This window comes from Pteronotus mesoamericanus, unplaced genomic scaffold (genome assembly GCF_021234165.1).
Source record: "Pteronotus mesoamericanus isolate MK-2021 breed Mesoamerican mustached bat unplaced genomic scaffold, CSHL_Meso_final scaffold_705, whole genome shotgun sequence".
NCBI lineage: Eukaryota > Metazoa > Chordata > Mammalia > Chiroptera > Mormoopidae > Pteronotus > Pteronotus mesoamericanus.
Window position 1 is genome coordinate 16,814,712 of NW_026555326.1, and position 20,092 is coordinate 16,834,803.

General features: G+C 39.5%; 1 protein-coding gene across 1 annotated transcript in view; it reads right to left on the minus strand.

Moving 5' to 3' along the window:
• Nucleotides 1–13,756, minus strand: part of LOC129062117 (hornerin-like) — a 33,776-nt gene extending 20,020 nt beyond the window's left edge. Inside the window, exons 1-3 of the mRNA XM_054562871.1 lie at nt 13,619–13,756; nt 7,886–12,002; nt 7,334–7,755 (exon numbers count right to left, since the gene is read on the minus strand). Coding sequence (XP_054418846.1) covers nt 7,334–7,755; nt 7,886–12,002; nt 13,619–13,756 — 4,677 coding nt within the window. The remainder of the gene's footprint in view (nt 1–7,333; nt 7,756–7,885; nt 12,003–13,618) is intronic.
• Nucleotides 13,757–20,092: the final 6,336 nt, after the last annotated feature.

A 20,092-nucleotide genomic window follows, 5' to 3' on the forward strand; every position in this document is an offset into this window, starting at 1 on the left:
GAGCCACACACCTCTGGTCATGTAAAGACTAGGTTTGTAAAACTAGGACAGCTGTTTTTTTTTTGTTTTTTGTTTTTTTAAATCCTCACCCAAGGACATGCTAATTGATTTTAGAGAGAGGGGAAGGGAGGGAGAGGGAGAGAGGGAGAGAAACATCGATGTGAGAGAGAAACATCAATTAGTTGCCTCTTGCACATGCCCTGACTGGGACCGAACCTGGAATCCAAGCATGTGCCCTGACCAGGAATTGAACCCCGCCACCTTTCAGTTTATGGGATGATGCTCCAACCACATGAGCCACCCTGGCCAGCTAGGACAGCTGTTTTTAATTCTTCAAAGAACTGAGTTACCACTTAAATCATACCAAAGGGCTGACTGATCCATCTACCTCTGTTGGAATTTAAAAAAAATTCTCACCCAAGGACATATTTTCATTGCTTTTTAGAGAGAGAGGGAGGAAGAGGAAGGGAAAGTGTGAGATAGGGGAAGAGGGAGTGAGAAAGCATTTATTTGAAAGTTTTTTGCTTTTTCTTACTTAGAATAACTTTCTTTATTCTGAACTCTTGAAATTTGGAAGAGGCAAAGAATAAGGTTGAGATGTTGCCTGGAAAAAGGGTCAGGTTTGGTCCTCATCCTTGTAGATTCAGATATGCACTCATGTCATTGGCCTGGTGTTGATTAGACTCAGGGAAGCTATTTTCATTGTAACTAAATCACCAGGGACTGAGGTATTAAAACCATAATGTTAGGTTATTAATTTATAGTCATAAATGCACTGCCAGAAGCTTTAGGTGTCCATATTAATTTGGGAAAAGTATAGAAAGCCAACATTTTGAGAAGACTCTGGGGTGAATTTCAATTCTGAGCCAGGCAGTTGGTTATATGACAGATGATGAATATCATCAGGCACTGATGTACTGATATATTTATTTCAATAACTGGGATGTACTGGACCAGACATGCCAGTGGACTAGCTTGTCAGAACACTTTCTCCCTTCTGTAATCCTTGATGGCATTCTAACATTGATCTTTGTGTCTCCCTCTTTCTTGTGAAGTAATTGAAGGTTTAGAAATAAGTCTAAGGAATAATGTAATAAACACCATCCTGCTTAAGAAAACATTCGGTCTTGTTTATTCTTTCAATCCCATTCCCCCCCACCCCCACAAATGTAACCACTATTTTGAATTCAGTGTTTAACATTCCAAAAATATGTACTAACTACAAATATATATGATATTATTATGTTTAAGACTATATATATTATATGATGCCACATATACATGTTTTACAGCTTTTTCACTCAATATTATATTTTGGGGATTTGTCTATTTTGAGACTTAGCTAAGCCATTTTTCATAGTGTTTCTCTCTGAGGCAGGAAAGAGTAGGGAAGAAAGGCCTCAAGCTCTACTCATCCCCTTTTCTCTCTTGGATGGAACATCACAGATACGACCTTTACTGACCCCTGGTCCCCCCACACTCTGCTTTCCCCTCTTCAATTTCCTGTAATTGAGACTAAACCAGTCCCAACCATATTTGGTAGTCATACTGACCTAAAAGTGACCAACAGGGACACTATGTCTTTACAATAAATTTGTATTACGGCCCTTGCTGGGTAGTTCAGTTGGTTAGAGCATCGATTGTCCTCATGTGCCAAGGTAGGTTGCAAGTTCTGTCCCTGGTCAGGGCACATATAAGAATCAACCAATGAATGCATAAATAAGTGGAACAACAGTTGATGTTTCTCTCTCTTTCTCTCTCACTTCCTCTCTCTAAAAATCACAAGATTAAAAATAATTTTAAATTTGCATTATGGTTTCGGGACCTATCCCCCAAATGGTCAGGAGAGTTCCCAGAGGACCAAAAAGAAAATCACTCTCTGGAGAGTAGGGACAAGGATCAGCTATATTGGCAGTTACCCTGCCAATATCAGAAGCTAAGGACCACCCTATCCTGCCCCCCGTGTTTAATAAAAACCTTCCACTGAGACCCTTGGGATATCTCGTTCTCCTAGGTTGCTCACTGTCACTTCTCGAGTGCATACTATCGCTTTAATAAGTTTACTGTGCTTTGCTAAATCTTTCTGTCATGCTTTTGAGTTCTTCCTTGTTCCATGACAAGAACCTGGACCCTGGTATCTGGTTGAGGCCTCCCTTCGCCTTCCTGGCTGGTCCCCTCCCCTGACACGTCATCTTCTCCTTGTTATGATTCCAGAATCTAAGAACCATAGTGTTGCAGCTAAAAGAGAAGAAAAAAGGGTAGGCTATATGTTTCACTCAATATTATATTTGGGGGACTTGTCCATGTTGAGATAGATAGATATATATAGATAAAGATAGATATCTATGCCTATGTGATCTATATCTAATCTTCCTTTAGTTCATTAATTTTAAAGGCTTCATAGCATTATAGTATTTGACTGTATCACTATTCATTCTTCTGTTGAACTTCTAAGTTGTTTGTAGCACTTTCCTCACTCTTATGTGGTTGTAAAATTGCTTCCTAAATGGTTACCAATTTAGACTTTCATTGCTTTATCCTCCCCAATACTGAATATTGATAGAATTTAGTTTTTTCTTATCTGATGAGTATGACATGGTACTTAATTGTTTTCATTTTCTGTTTCCCTGAGCATTGTTTTAAAAATGCCAGTTGCCTATTTAGATTTCTATTTGGGTGAATTTTCTTTTGTTGTTATTTCCTAATTTGATATTTATAAGTTCTTTGTGCAATTGGGCTATTAATCAGTTGTTTATAACCTCTGCAGAAGTTTTATCCTAGTATGTGGCTTCTCTTTTTAACTTTTTGAGAGTGTCTTTTGACTTACAGGCATTTAAAATTTAATGGTGGTAAATAAAGTTGATGAACCTTTTCTTTGTGGTTGTCTAAGAAATTCATTCTTTGAAGTCATAAAGATATTTTCCTTTATTTTCTTTAAATTTGTTTAAAAAATTGGCTTATCACACTTAGGTCTTTAACTTAGAATTGATTTTGCATATGATATGAAGTGGAGATATAATTTTTTAATACGGAAAACTGATTATCTTGGCACAATTTATTGGAAGGTCTGTCTTTCACTGATATGCAGAGTCATTGCTGTGATACAGCAAGTATGCATGGGTCTGTTTCTGGATGTTCTGTTGCTCTATATGTCTATCTTTACAACAATTCCACACTGTCTTAAATAATGTTACTTTGTAATAATATTTTGATACCTGGTAAAATGACTTTCCTCCTCCTTATTTATCTTAAAAATTGTCTTGGCCATTTTTGATTCTTAGCTCTTCTATATAAATTTTAAAATTGGTGTGTCAAGCTTCAAAAAAGTCTCTGTAGGGACTCTAAAGAAAACCAACTCTATTGAGGTATAATTATATATGATAAAATACAACAATTTTAAGTATTCAGTTTTGTCAATTAAGTATGAGTTTTGACAAAAATTTATCTCTGTTTAGAATAATTCCATCAGTCCTCACTGGGTAGCTCAGATAGTTAGAACAGGGGTCCCCAATCCCCACCCGTGGAAAATCCAGTCCTTGGTGCCAGAAAGGTTGGGGACTGCTGGGTTAGAGCATCATCCCAATGTGCCAAAGAACTCATATAACTAAATATCAAAAAATGCAATCTGATTAAAAAATAGGCAGAGGGTATGAACAGACCCTTTTCCAAAGAAAACATAGAGATGGCCAACAGGTACATGAAAAGGTACTCAGCATAATTAATCATGAGGGAAATGCAAATCAAAACCACAGTGAGATGCTACCTCACACCTGTCAGAATGGCTGTTATGGAAAAAACAAAAAATAACAAGTGTTGGCGAGGATGAGGAGAAAAGGGAAGTCTTGTGCACTGTTGGTGGAAATGTAAACTGGTGCAGCCACTATGAAAAACAGTATGGAGGTTTCTCAAAAAATTTAAAATAGAACTAGCATACAACCCAGCATCTCACATCTGGATATTTACCCAAAGAAAACAAAAACGCTAATTCAAAAAAGACACATGCATCTGTATGTTCATTGCAGCATTATTTACAATAGTCAAGATATGGAAACAACCTAAGTGTCCACTGATAGATGAATGGATAAAGAAGATGTGATATTCTCTCTCTCTCTCTCTCTCTCTCTCTCTCTCTCTCTCTCTCACACACACACACACACACTATGGAATATTAGCAATAAAAAGAATGAAATCTTGCTGTTTGTGACTGGATGAATCGAGAATATTATGCTAAGTGAAATAAATCAGACAGAGAAAGACAAATATCATATGATTTCACCTATATGTGAATCTAAAAAAACAAAACAAACAAAAAAAACAAAACAGAAACAGATTTCATAGATATAGAGAACAAACTTGGTTGCCAGAAAGACAGGAGTAGGGAGACAGGCAAAATAGGTGAATGGGATAACGGGATATAAACTTCTAGTTGTAGAATGAGTCACAGGGAAATAATGAATAAACATAGAGAATGTAGTTAATAAGACTGTAATAACTTTGTAAGGTAACAGAAGGAAACTAGATTTAGGCTGATCATTTCATTGTGTATATAAATATTGGGTCACTAGGTTGTGCACCTGAAACTAATATAATATTGTAAGTCAATTATACTTCAATTAAAAATTAAAGTATAAAACCTGTATGGTTTTATTAACCCATATAACCCCAATACATTTTTTAAAATAAGTAAAATAAAATAAAATGGAAACCTCAAATAAATTAAAAATGAAAAATTAAGCATGACAGCTACCAGCATATTTACTTAAGAGCTATGGTCCAGGAAACTATAAATATTTACAAAAGTGGCAAAAATCTTACCTTGTCCTGAGAGCTTGGCTTTGTAACCATTGCACCAAAAGCCATTTGCAGCTAGTGTCCTACCAAATTGCTGCCAGTCATTAGGGAGATCACAGCCATTAGAAGAAACATTCCAAAAAGATAAGGAGTATACTTAAAATCAAGGGCTCCCAAATCAAACAAACAGAATGAGATACTTATTTTAATTGGCATGAAAAACCTACAAAAGTCTTAGAAATTCCAAAATAGCTTCATTGAAAGATTTGTTGCAAAGACTAATGAAAAGTTAAAGAATAATGAAAGATGTAAGAGGTATGTAAAGCCCTGTCAGGGTAGCTCAGTTAGTTAGAGCGTCATCCCAATATTCCAAGGTTGCAGGCTTGATCTCCAGTCAAGGCACATACAAGAATCAACCAATGAATAAGTAAATAAGTGGAACAAATTGATTTTCTCTTTCTCTCGCTTCCTCTCTAAAACATTAAGAAATAAAAACTAAAAAATGTAAATTTAAAAAAAGAATATTTCCATTAACCTAGACTGTTCCCTTATGTTTTTCTTTCCAGCCAATTCATAAGTTTATAAGTTCTACTCCTAGCCCCACTCAATCACTTATCTACTTTCTATTTTTATATTTGTCTTTAGTAAGTTTTATATAAATAAAATCATATAGATATGTGTTTTTTTGGTCAATATAATGTTTTGGAGATTCAGCCATGTCATTTGCATCAGTCTCTTTGTTGTTGTTGTTAATGTTTCATTGTAATACTATACCACAATTTGTTTATCAGTTGGTGGTTATTTGGATTGTATCAAGTTTTGGGCTACTATAATTGAAGCTGCTATGAACATTTATGTAAAAATCTTTATGTGGGCATATATTTTCATTTCACTTAGGAATAAAATTGTTGGGTCATATAGTCAAGTATATTTAATTTTATAAGGAATTGCCATACTATTTTCCAAAGTGATTGTATAATTTTACTTTCTTACCAGCAATACCAACACTTGGTGTTGCCAGTATTTTTAATTTTTGTCATTCTACTGGGTGTGTAATGGTATCTCATTATGTTTTAGTTTGCATTTCCTTGATTACTGATGATATTGAACATCTTTTCCTGTGCTTATTGGCCATTCATTTATCTTTTTTGGTGAAGTGTCCATTCAAATCTTTTGCTCATTTTTAAATTGAGTTGTTTTTCTTCTTACAGAGTTTTAAAAATTTCTTATGAAATCTGAGTTGTTTGTGAAGGATAGGACCTTGGAAAATAGCTATTTGAGTGAGTTTCTAGTCTGACCACCTATGTGTGAGAGTGAAATGAAGCAGAAATGACACAGCAGTGTTTGATCACCATTATTTATTGTTAATTTTAATGCAATCCAGTTATTTGAAACAAGTATGTTATAGTCAAACCAAGGAATTATATAGCAGTAGCAGATAGTCTTTCTTTCTCTCTGAGTATAAAGGATATATTCCTATGTGGAAAGGCTAAATGATCTATAGAAATAGGTTAGAGCCATTGTATTTTCATGCTATTGCTTTTCCAAAGTTTTTTTTTTTTTTTTTTTTTTTAAACCTGGAGCAAATTCTTAGGAGTAGGAGGCAACATCTTTCTTGGTGAAACAAAGTTAGAGCCCTCATTTGAATCTATTAATGCTGAACTTGTCCATCCCAGCTGTTTAAGACATAATGCTCTCTCTTATTGGCTTGGGAGAAAGAAGTACCTGATGCCACTCTTTAATGCCTCTGTAGCTTACTGAATAAAGATGCACCCAAGAATAAGGATTTGGAGGTTTGATAAACTTAAGAAACTTCCAATATTACATCTTTGTTTTTAGGGTCTTTCTGTTACACCCAATGTGGGACACACCAAAAATTATAGTTCACATTGCTGTAAGAGAAGCTTTAGCTCCAGAACTGGTAATGCATTTCTAATTTTTTGCTTTTTAGAGATGAAGGCTTAGCGTGGCATAAATAATAAATAAGGAGCTCTTAAAAAGACACCTCAGCTAAACCCCAATTTCCATAAATGCTTTGTATTATTTTTTCAAATTTAGTCCAATACATTATTTATTCAACTCAGCATATCCTAACAATGTAACCCACATACTTTACATTCTCTGGAAGGAATCCAGTAACAAGGAATACAGTTAAGTGAAAAAGAAACAAATGCATCCACTTTTATAAAGAAGCTTTATAATTGTTATAGTTTCTTATTTATTAAATTGCTAGTTAAGTTAATTTTACTTCTATTTATTATTCATCACCAGAATTAATATCTCTGCTGTTGGACATATTCATAAAGTGGAGTGCTGCTATGGATACTGTGCAAACTTGAGTCAGTGCTTTCACCTCCACAATTATTTCCTTCTCTCTGATAATAATGGCTGTCTTGTCTATTATCTTCCTTGCAAATTAACAATGTATTGATTGTGTTGGATCTAGACTGTCCATAGGAGGGTGTAAATTGTCTAATGCCACAACTTGATGAGCGTTCTACTTGTGTTTGTCCATGAATGCTCTCACATCCATCAGACTCACCACTACTTTCTTTTTGGTTGTACCCTGACCATTCCTGGCTGTTTCTTCTTGATCGATTGGGAGTAGAACCTGTTTTGGGTTTACTGTACTCATCATAAGTACCACTTGAAATTGACCCACATCTCCCTTGTGATTCAGGTTGCTCATAGCTAGAACAGCAGCCAGATCTAAAACCACATTGTCCAGAGCTAGATGAGCAACATGAGCCAGACCCACTTTGTTTAGTGCCAGAATACTGACCAGATCCAAAACCACATTGTCCAGAGCTGGGTGAGTGACATGAGCCAGACCCATATTGTTCATTGCCAGAATACTGACCAGATCCAAAACCACACTGTCCAGAGCTAGATGAGTGACCTGAGCCAGACCCATATTGTTCATTGCCAGAATACTGACCAGATCCAAAACCACATTGTCCAGAGCTAGATGAGCAACATGAGCCAGACCCATATTGTTCATTGCCAGAATACTGACCAGATCCAAAACCACATTGTCCAGAGCTGGGTGAGTGACATGAGCCAGACCCATATTGTTCATTGCCAGAATACTGACCAGATCCAAAGCCACACTGTCCAGAGCTAGATGAGTGACCTGAGCCAGACCCATATTGTTCATTGCCAGAATACTGACCAGATCCAAAACCACACTGTTCAGAGCTAGATGAGTGACCTGAGCCAGACTCATATTGTTCAGAGCTAGAACACTGACCTGAGCCAGACCCTTGCTGTCTATGGTGAGAGGCAGATCTATGTTGGCCACAGCTGGACGACTCACTTGATCCAGATGCATGCTGACCACAGTTTGATGACTGTCCTGAAACAGAACCGTGATGTCCATAGCTAGAGGATTGACCATATTTAGATTCATGCTCACTAGAGCTTGATGACTGACCTGAACCACATGCATTCTGACCAAAGGCAGAAGGCTGACCTGAGACAGACTCATGTTGGCCATAGCCAGAAGATTGACCTGCTCCAGACCCATGTTGTTCATAGCTAGAAGACTGGCCTGATCCTGATCCATGTTGGCCATAGCTAGAAGACTGACCTGAGCCAGACCCATGTTGGCTGTGGCTAGGAAACTGACTTGAGTCAGATCCGTGTTGGCCATACCTGGAAGACTGACCTGAGCTAGTTTCATGATGTCCATAGCTTGATGACTGCCCTGAGGTAGAACTATGTTGTCCATGAGTAGAGGATTGACCTATGCTAGACCCATGTTGCCCAAAGCCAGAAGACTGACCTGAGCCAGATGTATGTTGTCCATAGCTGGAGGATTGACCTATTCCAGACCCATGTTGCCCAATGCCAGAAGACTGACCTGAGCCAGACCTATGTTGTCCATAGCTGGAGGATTGACCTGCTTCAGACCCATGTTGCTCATAGCTAGAAGACTGGCCTGATCCTGATCTATGTTGGCCATAGCTAGAAGACTGACCTGAGCCAGATCCCTGTCGGCTGTGGCTAGGAAACTGACTTGAGCCAGACCCATGTTGACCATAGCTGGAAGACTGACCTGAGCCAGACCTATGTTGTCCATAGCCGGAGGATTGACCTGCTCCAGACCCATGTTGTCCATAGCCAGAGGACTGACCTGATTGAGACCCATGTTGGCTATGGCTAGAAGATTGACTTGAGCCAGACCTATGTTGTCCGTAGCCAGAGGATTGTCCTGCTTCAGACCCATGTTGCCCAATACCAGAAGACTGACCTGATCCTGATCCATGTTGGCCATAGCTAGAAGACTGGCCCGAGCCAGACCCATGTCGGCTGCGACTAGGAGTCTGATTTGAGCCAGACCCATGTTGACCATAGCTGGAAGTCTGTCCTGAAGAAGAACTATGTTGTCCATGAGTAGAGGATTTATCTAAGCCAGACCCGTGTTGCCCAATGCCAGAAGACTGGCCTGATCCTGATCTATGTTGGCCATAGCTAGATGACTGACCTGAGCCAGACCCCTGTTGGCTGTGGCTAGGAATCTCACTTGAGCCAGACCCATGTTGTCCATAGCTGGAAGACTGACCTGAGCTGGTTTCGTGATGTCCATAGCTTGATGACTGACCTGAAGTAGAACTATGTTGTTCATGAGTAGAGGATTGGCCTGCTCTGGACCCATGTTGCCCAATGCCAGAAGACTGATCTGCTCCAGACCCATGTTTTCCATAGCCAGAGGATTGACCTGCTCCAGACCCATGTCGTCCATAGCCAGAGGACTGACCTGATTGAGAACCATGTTGGCTATGGCTAGAAGATTGACTTGAGCCAGAACTGTGTTGTCCGTAGCCAGAGGATTGACCTGCTCCAGACCCATGTTGTTCAAAGCTAGAAGACTGGCCTGATCCTGATTCATGTTGACCACAGCTAGAAGACTGACCGGAACCAGACCCATGTCGGCTGTGGCTAGGAATCTGACGTGAGCCAGACCCATGCTGACCATAGCTGGAAGACCGACCTGAGCTAGTTTCATGATGTCCATAGCTTGATGACTGCCCTGAAGTAGAACTGTGTTGCCCACGAGTAGAGGATTGACCTGCTCCAGACCCATGTTGCTCAATGCCAGAAGACTGACCTGATCCTGATCCATGTTGGCCATAGCTAGAAGATTGGCCCGAGCCAGACCCATGTCGGCTGTGACTAGGAAACTGACTTGAGCCAGACCCATGTTGACTGTAGCTGGAAGACTGACCTGATCTAGTTTCATGATGTCCATAGCTTGATGACTGCCCTGAAGAAGAACTATGTTGCCCACGAGTAGAGGATTGACCTGCTCCAGACCCATGTTGCCCAATGCCAGAAGAATGACCTGATCCTGATCCATGTTGGCCATAGCAAGAAGATTGGCCCGAGCCAGACCCATGTCGGCTGTGACTAGGAAACTGACTTGAGCCAGACCCATGTTGACCGTAGCTGGAAGACTGACCTGAGCTAGTTTCATGATGTCCATAGCTTGATGATTGGCCTGAAGAAGAACTATGTTGTCCATGAGTAGAGGATTGACCTAAGCTAGACCCATGTTGCCCAATGCCAGAAGACTGACCTGAGCCAGACCTATGTTGTCCATAGCCGGAGGATTGACCTGATTGAAACCCATGTTGGCTATGGCTAGAAGATTGACCTGAGCCAGAACTATGTTGTCCATAGCCAGAGGACTGACCTGATTGAAACCCATGTTGGCTATGGCTAGAAGATTGACCTGAGCCAGAACTATGTTGTCCATGGCCAGAGGACTGACCTGATTGAAACCCATGTTGGCTATGGCTAGAAGATTGACCTGAGCCAGAACTATGTTGTCCATAGCCAGAGGACTGACCTGATTGAAACCCATGTTGGCTATGGCTAGAAGATTGACCTGAGCCAGAACTATGTTGTCCATAGCCAGAGGATTGACCTGCTCCAGTCCCATGTTGTTCAAAGCTAGAAGACTGGCCTGATCCTGATCCCTGTTGGCCACAGCTAGAAGACTGACCAGAGCCAGACCCATGTCGGCTGTGGCTAGGAATCTGACTTGAGCCAGACCCATGTTGACCATAGCTGGAAGACTGACCTGAGCTAGTTTCATGATGTCCATAGCTGGAAGCCTGTCCTGAAGAAGTACTGTGTTGTCCAAAGCCAGAAGACTGACCTGATCCAGATCCATGTCCACAGCTTGATGATTCACCTAAACTGGATTCTGAACGAGACCCATGGTATCTCTGACTAGAAGATTGATTAGATCCAGATCCATATTTCCCATAATTAGAAGATTGCCCTGATCCAGAGCCATGCTTTTGTCTTTCACAGCTCCCTGACCGACTGCTTGAGTTGGATCCACGTCTTTGAGTAGAGGATTGACCTGAGCATGACCCAAAACTGGATACGTCACTTGAACTGGAACAATATCCTTGTTCTTCACAATTTTCTGATTGAGATCCTGCATTTGATTCATGCCGTTTCCGTTGAGAAAGCTGACCTGAGCCAGACTCATGACCATAACCAGTGGGCACATTTGAATTTGACTGGTGATCTTGTCTTCCATGACTCCCTGAGCTGAATCCGTGATGCTGGCTTGATTTCTTCTTATGTTGGCTGTTTCCTAAAGATTTGTCTGAGTCAGAGCAGTATTGGTCAGAACTGAAAGACTGATCATCTGAGTGGCAAACATGCCCTTGTTCTCCACAACCACCTGACTGATTTGCTGAGTGTAATCTTTTTCTATAGTTACTTGAATGAGAATATTCTTCACTTTCAGACCTTTCTTGCTGATGAGAGCCATACTTATTTTTCTTATTATCTTTGAAGTGGCCTTCGCCAGAGTTTTGCCTGTGCCCTAAACTAGACAAACCTCCTCGATGCCCTGTTTTTTTGGAGCTGGATTGAGACCTGTGTTTAATGTTTCTTCTGGAACCCCTAGAATAGGAATCATTCTCTCCTGTACCCCTCTTTGAATGGCTGGAAGATGATTCTTGCTTGTTGTTTTCCTCTTCTGTTTCACTATGTTCCTCTTGGTGCTGGTGGCTGTGACCTTTTTGCTTTGACCCTGAAGCTTGGCAGTAATCTTTCCCAATGATTTTATTACAAGCTTGAGCCAGCTGGAATATCATCAGAAGATACTCAGTAAAATCCATTTTCTTGTTATGGTCTCGATCCAAACTTTGCATGATTATATCTACAGTGTCTGGATCATCTGGATTCTGTATAGGAACAAGGTACAAGGGCACCTCTGTCAGTATGAACCACACATGCAGATAACCAATTGAAGGAGGGCTGTAGAAGCATGAATGTTTGGCTTACATAGGTAGAGTCCAACCACATAGTCCTTTAGGCTGACTGCCCTATCCTGAGCACAAAGAGAGAAGGGAATATGGAATGAATAACAAAGTGAGAAAGCTAGAAGAATATGCAACTGTAATATTCTGGAATATTATTTTTTGTAAGGAATGGGTCAGATATGAATGATTAGCTAATTTATAAATAACAACTTGGATACCTATATTAATTATGTATAACTTAAAAAAAATTTGTCCAGCTCAATTGATTAACTCATTAATTCATTTACTCATTCAGCAAAGATTTATTGTGCACCTACTATCTGCCTAGCATTGAGTTAGGTGCAGTGAACGAGTTGGTTCTTGACAAAATGGAGCTTAAAGTTTAGTGAGCCAGACACACAAACTTAAAATTACAATTTATTGTGATAATGTTTCTGTAGGTATACCAGAGGGGAACCACTTGGGGTTCAAGGAAGGTTAATGAGAGTAAGTGATGTCTTTGGAAGGATGGGTTGGACCCAGGCAGAGGGCACAATATGAACAAAGAGCTGGAGGTGAGAGAAAACATAGCTCATAGACAAAGAAGTGCAAGAAATTTAGAATAGCTAAATTTAGAGTCTGAACAGTCAAGAGATGTTGGTAGAGAGAGAAATATGAAGCAAATCATGGTTTTTAAGTCATATTGAGTAACTTTAGACTTTAAGAGCTGGAAACTGTTGAAGGATTTTGAACTGAGTGTAAAATGATTAGATTTGTATGTAATGATGAGATTGGAAGTAAGAAGTGGCTTGAACCAGAGGACAACAAAAGTGATGGAGAAATGGGCTCTTTTGAGAGACTATTAATCAATTTGATGGAGGTGAGAAGGTGGTGGAGTATGCTGAGAGAGGAAGTTAAGAATGGCGCCAAATTTCTGCTTTGGGCAAATTACAGAAGACTTTAGAGGGGAAGAAGATAAGTTTTGTATCTGGCACACTGAGTTCAAGATAGTGATAGGAATCCAAATAAAAATATTTAGTACGCAGCTGGGTTTAATGAGTTAAAGATCAATAGCTAGATCTAAGCTCCCAAATATTTATTTTCAGAACTGATATTTTAATAAGGTGGTGGTCACCCCCTTTCATGATTTAGGAGTGAGATGCTAATTTCCTCAACTCAGAGGCTTTACAGTGTCAGAATCTCAGAAATAGACCTTGGTCAGTATGTTTTGGGCTGAAGAAAGACAAAGAAAGGGAAGAAGAGGACTATCATGTACTTTTCAGTTTTTCCAAGGACCATTGTTGCTGTTCCAGAAGAATTATTCACATAAGACATTATTTAACCTGTGGATTTTTGTCTGTTTTTTTTTCAGGATTACTTCCCTTAGTCATATTATATAAACTATTACAAGTCAACTTTTGATCTTATTTCAATCCTTTACCAAGCCCTGTTCTTTATTACCAAGTAGGGAAAGTCCTCTAGGAGTTACATATGTGAAAAAGGTAGAAAGGGAGGGGAAGGGAATTGAGTTGTTTTCAGTCCTGATATGGAGTTCTTACCTTCATAATTTGATGAAATTCATTTTCCAAAAATTCTTTCAGTTCTGCCCTGTTCAACATATCACACTCCTCATCCTGGGTGGCATATTGGTAGAAAACTTCAATGACAGTGACGATGCTTTGTAGGAGTTTAGACATCTTTTTCGTTGATTTAATTAACCTAAAGGGGGAAAAAACAAGGAGAGACCCATCTCTTATTGTTCCTTTTTCTTGCTTAAATACATAAGTAGTTTCAATCATTTGTAATAATTGTTCAAAATTAATGAGGCATGACTAATTTAAGCCTGTTATAATCAAGAGCCAATCCAGGGTTGAATGGCTTAAGTCATAGAGCAAGAAAGTGATGAAATTAGGAACAGAATATATATCTTATATTTCCATTCCTGAATGAATACACAAGCAATGACTTTCTTTTTTGGTCTCTCTGCCTCTACCAGGGATAATTTTCTGAGTTGTGTTCTGGAGCTATAGAAATCCTGGGTGTTCCTGACCAGCAGTTCCTTTCCTCAGTTTCTTTGTAGGTCTCAACCATCACACTACAGAGGGACAAGGCTGTTATACAACCAAGGGGTGAGAAAGTCTAAAATAGACCCTCAAGACTTCTAGGCCAGAGAAAGTAGACTAAGTGGGCAAAGCCAACAACAGGCATTTGTGATATGGAGCTGGGGGTGGCTACTGTCAGACTCAGCTTCTCTTTTCACTTCCCAAGCAGGGACTGACCTTCAGGCTTTATCAATTATACAACAGAGAGAAAAAGCTCAACAGTAAAGGAGGCAACCTGCCTACTGGATAATTTGAGCCCATAATCTTTAAGGAAATCACCCCAAAGAAAAGAGGTGCTATTAGTCCCAGTTATCTCTTCATTTTTCTTCTTAATAAAATTAAACTTATACCAAAGTTCTCCAAAGTATATTAAAAAGAAGCCTGGTATCCAGTGCCCCTTAGCCATAGAGCACATCCTAGATTCTCATCATTTATAGCTCTAAATACTCCTGCTCACTTACCTAGTTCACCAGAGGAACAAGTAGGATGGAGACTGAAGCAGCTTACAGGGTGCTGCTAGTTGGGGATAGTGGCCTATTTATAGAGGAAATAATGGCCCCTTCTTAGGGAGGAGCTGCTCTCTTTGAGATGTCCTAATGCACTCCCAAACAAGCCCAGCTCCACCTCCATCACCACCTCTTAGTGTTTACTGTCTTAACTTCCTTACATGTTCACCTGAGATTGCATTAGCAGTTCCCAAATCTGGGCGAGTACCAGCTCCACCTGTCAGAGTCTTTGAACACTGCGGAAAGACCTCTTGCATATTCAGCGAAGTAGCTAGCATAATGCATTGATAACAAATTAAGTACACTTTAACTGAAGTTGAGTGGAGAGTGTACAGGGACATCAGGCAACAAATGTCAAAGAGTCATGGAATATTTTTTAAAAGGAAGCTTAAAAGTCATCCAGTTGAAATTTTTCTTTTTAATGCTAAATTTTCTTATGCAAGATTCCAGCCAAGGTGTTGCCCATGATACTGTTACCTCTTGAAATGGATAATGGCTGCAGAGATCCTATTGTCTCTTTGCCTAACTCTGTATACCAGACTTTAGTGACCATTTCTTTTCACCTACTGTATAACCTTAGGAAAAAATCTATGGTCTTTAGCATAGTGTTCAAGGCTCCTCATGATCTGGGCTGTGCCTTCTCTCCCTCTTCCTCTTAATGCTCCATCAGGAATTAAGTACTTCCATTTCCTGAAAATACTATAGTTTTTCATGTTTTTTCTTGAAATATCCTCTCTCATTATCTGCCTGGTGGACTCCTATTTATTCAAAACCCACATTAGACACCCTGTAGGAAATGTCTTGAATAACTTGAGAGAGTTATAATTGTGTACCTTATTCATAATTCTATTGTGATATCAATCATACTGTTATAATCTTTTAAATGATCTTACTATGAAGTTAGTTTCATATAAAAATTGGAAAGTATAGGTGAGCAAAAAAAAAAAAAAAAGAAAAAGAAAATACCTATAATCCTACTACCGAGAAATAGCTATTGTTAATTATTTACTTTATATCCTTACACAAACATACATTTGTCTGTATGCCTGTATCATTTCTGGACAGTGAGTTTGACAATAGGGAATGGGCATCATTAATCCTGATGTCATTTAGAGACACAGCAAATTGCTTGGCACATAAAGGTCCCCAATAAATGTTTGTCAAATTGAATTGAATTGAAAGAGGAGCGAGGGTCATGACAACAATGCTCTTCATTAATCAACTTCTACTTTTTTTTAATCCTCATCCAGGGACATTTTTTATTTCATTGCTTTTAGAGAAAGAGAAAGGAAGAGAGGACGAGAGAGAGAGAGAAACATTGATTGGTTGCCTCTCATATGTGCCCAGACCTGGGATCGTACATGCCCAAAATGGGGATCAAACCCGCAACATTTTGGTGTATAGGACGATCCTCTTACCAACTGAGCCACCTGGCCAGGGCCCAACTTCGCCTTTTTCACAGTAGAATGAGGGTCTGCCCTCTTTCTTGCCATTGTCATCTTAGAGGACATGATTTCACCTGAATATATACTGAATCTTAGCATTGGAATCCATGAGTGCCTTTCTGCCTGTCTCTGAGGTCCTTGCTCTGAACTCTATCCATTGTGAACATACACCACAAATTTCACTGAAGCTGAGTGAAGTTACGTAGATTTAAAACTTATGCAACATGACCATCAGGATTATGGGAGGAGTGGTAGCAATTATTGGAAAATGATAAATCAGCATACTGTGTCCATGTTTCCTCTGGACACCTGATTTGGGTCAGGTCATCCTGCATCATCAGAGGAATGAACTTTTTAAAGGTGTGCCTGAGACTGTGGGAGTGCAGGGGAGGTGGAATTTGCTGAGCGAAGACTAATTTCCTGCGGGAACCCACTGTTGCCAAAGAGGGGAGCGAGGGCTGAGGGTGAAGACTTCCCCAGATAGACGTGCTCCTGGAGCCAGTATTCTCTGAAACTAGGAGGTCAGCAAACTTTTCCTGTAAAACCAGATAGTAAACATTAGGATTTGTGGGCCAGATGGTCTTAGTTGCAACTATTGAACTCTGCTCTTGTAGTGTGAAAGCAGCCATAGATGATATGTAAACAAATGTTCATGCTTCAATAAAATGGCTGTGCTTCAATAAAACTTATTCATCCACACTGACTAGTAAATTTCATGTAACTTCACATGTCATAATTTTTTTCAACCACCTCAGAATGTAAAAAACATTCATAGCTTGTGGGCCATCCCGAAACTGGCAATGAGCTAGGCATGGTCTCTGGGTTATAGTTTACCACCCTGGCCCTCTTCTGCATTTGTGTGTCAGGAAGATTTGCCAAGCAAGGAAACTCCGAGGGAATAGAAGGGCTGGGAAGCGTGGGACATTAGAACCACTAATTCTTATGAGAGAGAAAATGTGCATGCCTGTGAATGGCAGCATGTCTGATGTTGTAGATAAAGGAAACAGAACAAGAGACCCATGGGTGCTCATAAAAGTGAGGTAAATTTTGACTTGACATAAGGAAGAAATTTTTAACATCTGCATTGGCTGAAAATGCAATGAGCTCTTTGCAAAGTACCAGTAATTGAGATTATTGTCAGGAAAATCATAGAAACTTTCATGTATCGTGTGAACACTTTTAATCCTTTCATTGTTTTATTTTATGAATATCCCTTAGTATCACCAACAAAAGTGGTTTTGAGCTTTGTTTCCTGGCTTGTGTCACCAAAACAAGAAGCATATTTAATGTGCATTTTGACCTCTTCTCTCCCTTTTGAGAATTATTAATGTGAGAGTTGGAGTCGATTGTCAACAAAGATCTTTTCCAAAACCGAGAATCATGATTTTACTAGATTATGTGTTCCACAGTCATAGGGTGGGGGTGAAGATCCACCTTCATTAGTTTCGTTAGTGGTTTTCCCCTTGGAGATGACAGGGTTCAAGAGAAGAGGTTTCTTATGGTATGTTGTATGTTCTAGGTTTTTCCTAGCCATTTTGTGTTGATACAAGAAGGGGAATTACATTCTCCTTTATGCCAAACATAATGCTCTGTGGGCTTAGGTATATTATTTTATTAATTCCCACAATAGCCATATGCTGTAGGCACTATTACCTCCATTCTTCAGATGAGAAAATGCAGACCTAAAGAAAATATGTAACTTGTTTCGAGTCACTTGGCTATTAAGTGGAGAAGACAAGATTCAAACTCAGACCTGCTTCTGCCTGGGAATAGCCCTGGAAGGGAGACTGTTCATGTCATGCAGAAGGCAGGGTTGGGAAACAGTTCTTGAGGAATGGAGTGAGTGTTTGACCTAAAACAACAGCCACCACCACCAACCAACCAAAATGGTAAGGATAAACTCAAGTTCCTTCCCGGCCCTGTACTCGCTCTTCCAAGTCTGGAAGGCAAGGTGATGTTCCTATGGCTCCATCTGCTGGGCTGTAGGGAAATTCTACAGACTGTCTCCTTGTCCTTTTCTTTTCCCTCACCTCCCCCATGATACTTCTGACAGTTTTTATAGTTCAGTCTCCATGAAGGAGGAGACTATGAAAAAATAAGGACATAACAAGCAAAGAATGTTGATGGTCATAATTTTTGGGTGAATGGAGTCAAACGAACTTAGCTATAATATAGAACTGGTCAGCAAGCATTTCCCTCCACATCTTTCTCCCCAAGGTACAAGGGTCATTTTTTCTCTTATGTCAAAAAATCAAAAATGAATCTGATATAATTTTACAGTTTTGCATATATTTGGTGGGGGGGATGTGGCAGGTATGGTGGTACATTTTCAGCTCCAGAGCCAGGCCCTGGAATATACTCTGCTTGAATATCAATCTTCCTATTCAGTTGTTTATCTTTCTCCTCTTAGTATTCTTTATTTTTTTCTCTCCTCCAAGACCTCAAAAAATACCCAGATGCTTGGAATCCAAAGCCTATTTTTGTATCCTCTTATTTATTCTGTCAAAATCTTTCTCTTTCCATCTCCTTAACTTGCTACTTGATGCCCTTATTAGCATGGCCATTCAATAGCCTCTATCCCTTAGTTCCCACTTTCTTGAGGATTTCTGCATGCAAGCCTGGTCCATCAAAGTGGGAAAATGGAGAAGAGTGATTGGAAGTGTTCCCCAGGGACCCTTCACATGTTACAGAGGTAGTACAAAAGGCCTCCTGCATGGGAGATACTAGAGGGAACGTCACAGCTTCAGGTATGGGAGGGGAATAGGCAAGACCTAGAGAACTTGGAGTTATATCTAGAACCTTTGTCTTTTAGTGTGTGTGTGTATGTGTGTGAGACTATGAGAGAGAGAGAGCAAAAGAGAGAGAGATACATCAGTGTGAATAGTATAATGAGTATCAAACTGATTGGGCCTGTTTCCTCACTGAACTTCTCTCCTCCTCATAGTCTCTTTACTTCTTTGCTAGTCTCCAAAACCTCCAAGGACAGTCCTCCCTTAGGAGATATTTTTTTCATGAATACTTTTCCTCCAGATACCCATTTGGCTTTATTCTGGATCTTTTTCAAGTCTTTGTTCAAATATCACCTTTTCAATAAGGCCTATCCTGACCACTCTACCCTGACACACACTTCTAACATACTATATAGTTGGCTTATTTATTATGTAGTATTTTGAGCAAAGGAGTGACATGACCTGACTCACTACTATATTGATATGAGACAATGGGGAGTTGAAGTAAAATAAGGAAAATCAGTCAAGTGAAAGATGAAGTAATGAAGGCAGTCAAGGTTTCTGGCCTGGACGACTGTGTGTGTAGTGGTATCATTCACTAAGAAAAGCAATAAATGAGGAAGAGAAGGCTTGAGATAAAGGACTGATGAATTACTGTAATCTAGCTTATTCCCATTATCTAACTCTTTTTATCCCTTCATAACCTAATTCTTTCCATCCCTTCATAACCTAACTTCTGAAAAGAGCAGTGAGCACTCCCTGTCTATAACTCTCTTCCATTTACTCTGCAACACTTTACAATTTGATTGCCACCCACTTTCTGGCTTTTTTAAGGGGTCCTCTTCCATGGCCTGTTCTTAATTGTTTCTGTTCTCCAAAGCTCCATCCTTAGTTCACTGCATGTTTGGATCAGTTTTCACCATTAATAGAATAGGATAATGGAGCAGGAAAGAGGCAAGACATATTTTTTCTAAATTTTTAATGGCAATTTTATTCAATTAGATAGTCTGAAACCAGAGACTTGGAAGCTCAGCCTATGAATTCAAGGATATTGTAGTCACAGTGATCTGATGATGCTGTGTGACTTAATCTCCTTTAAGAGTCTGTGTAATACAAAATTTGGAAAAAACTTCAAACTTGAGCACTCATTTAATCTTAATTGAATCCCGCATAACTAAAATTTTCAATGATATTATTAAAATTTAAAGTTACAGTACTAAAATGCTAACCAAGGAGGGCAAATATACATTG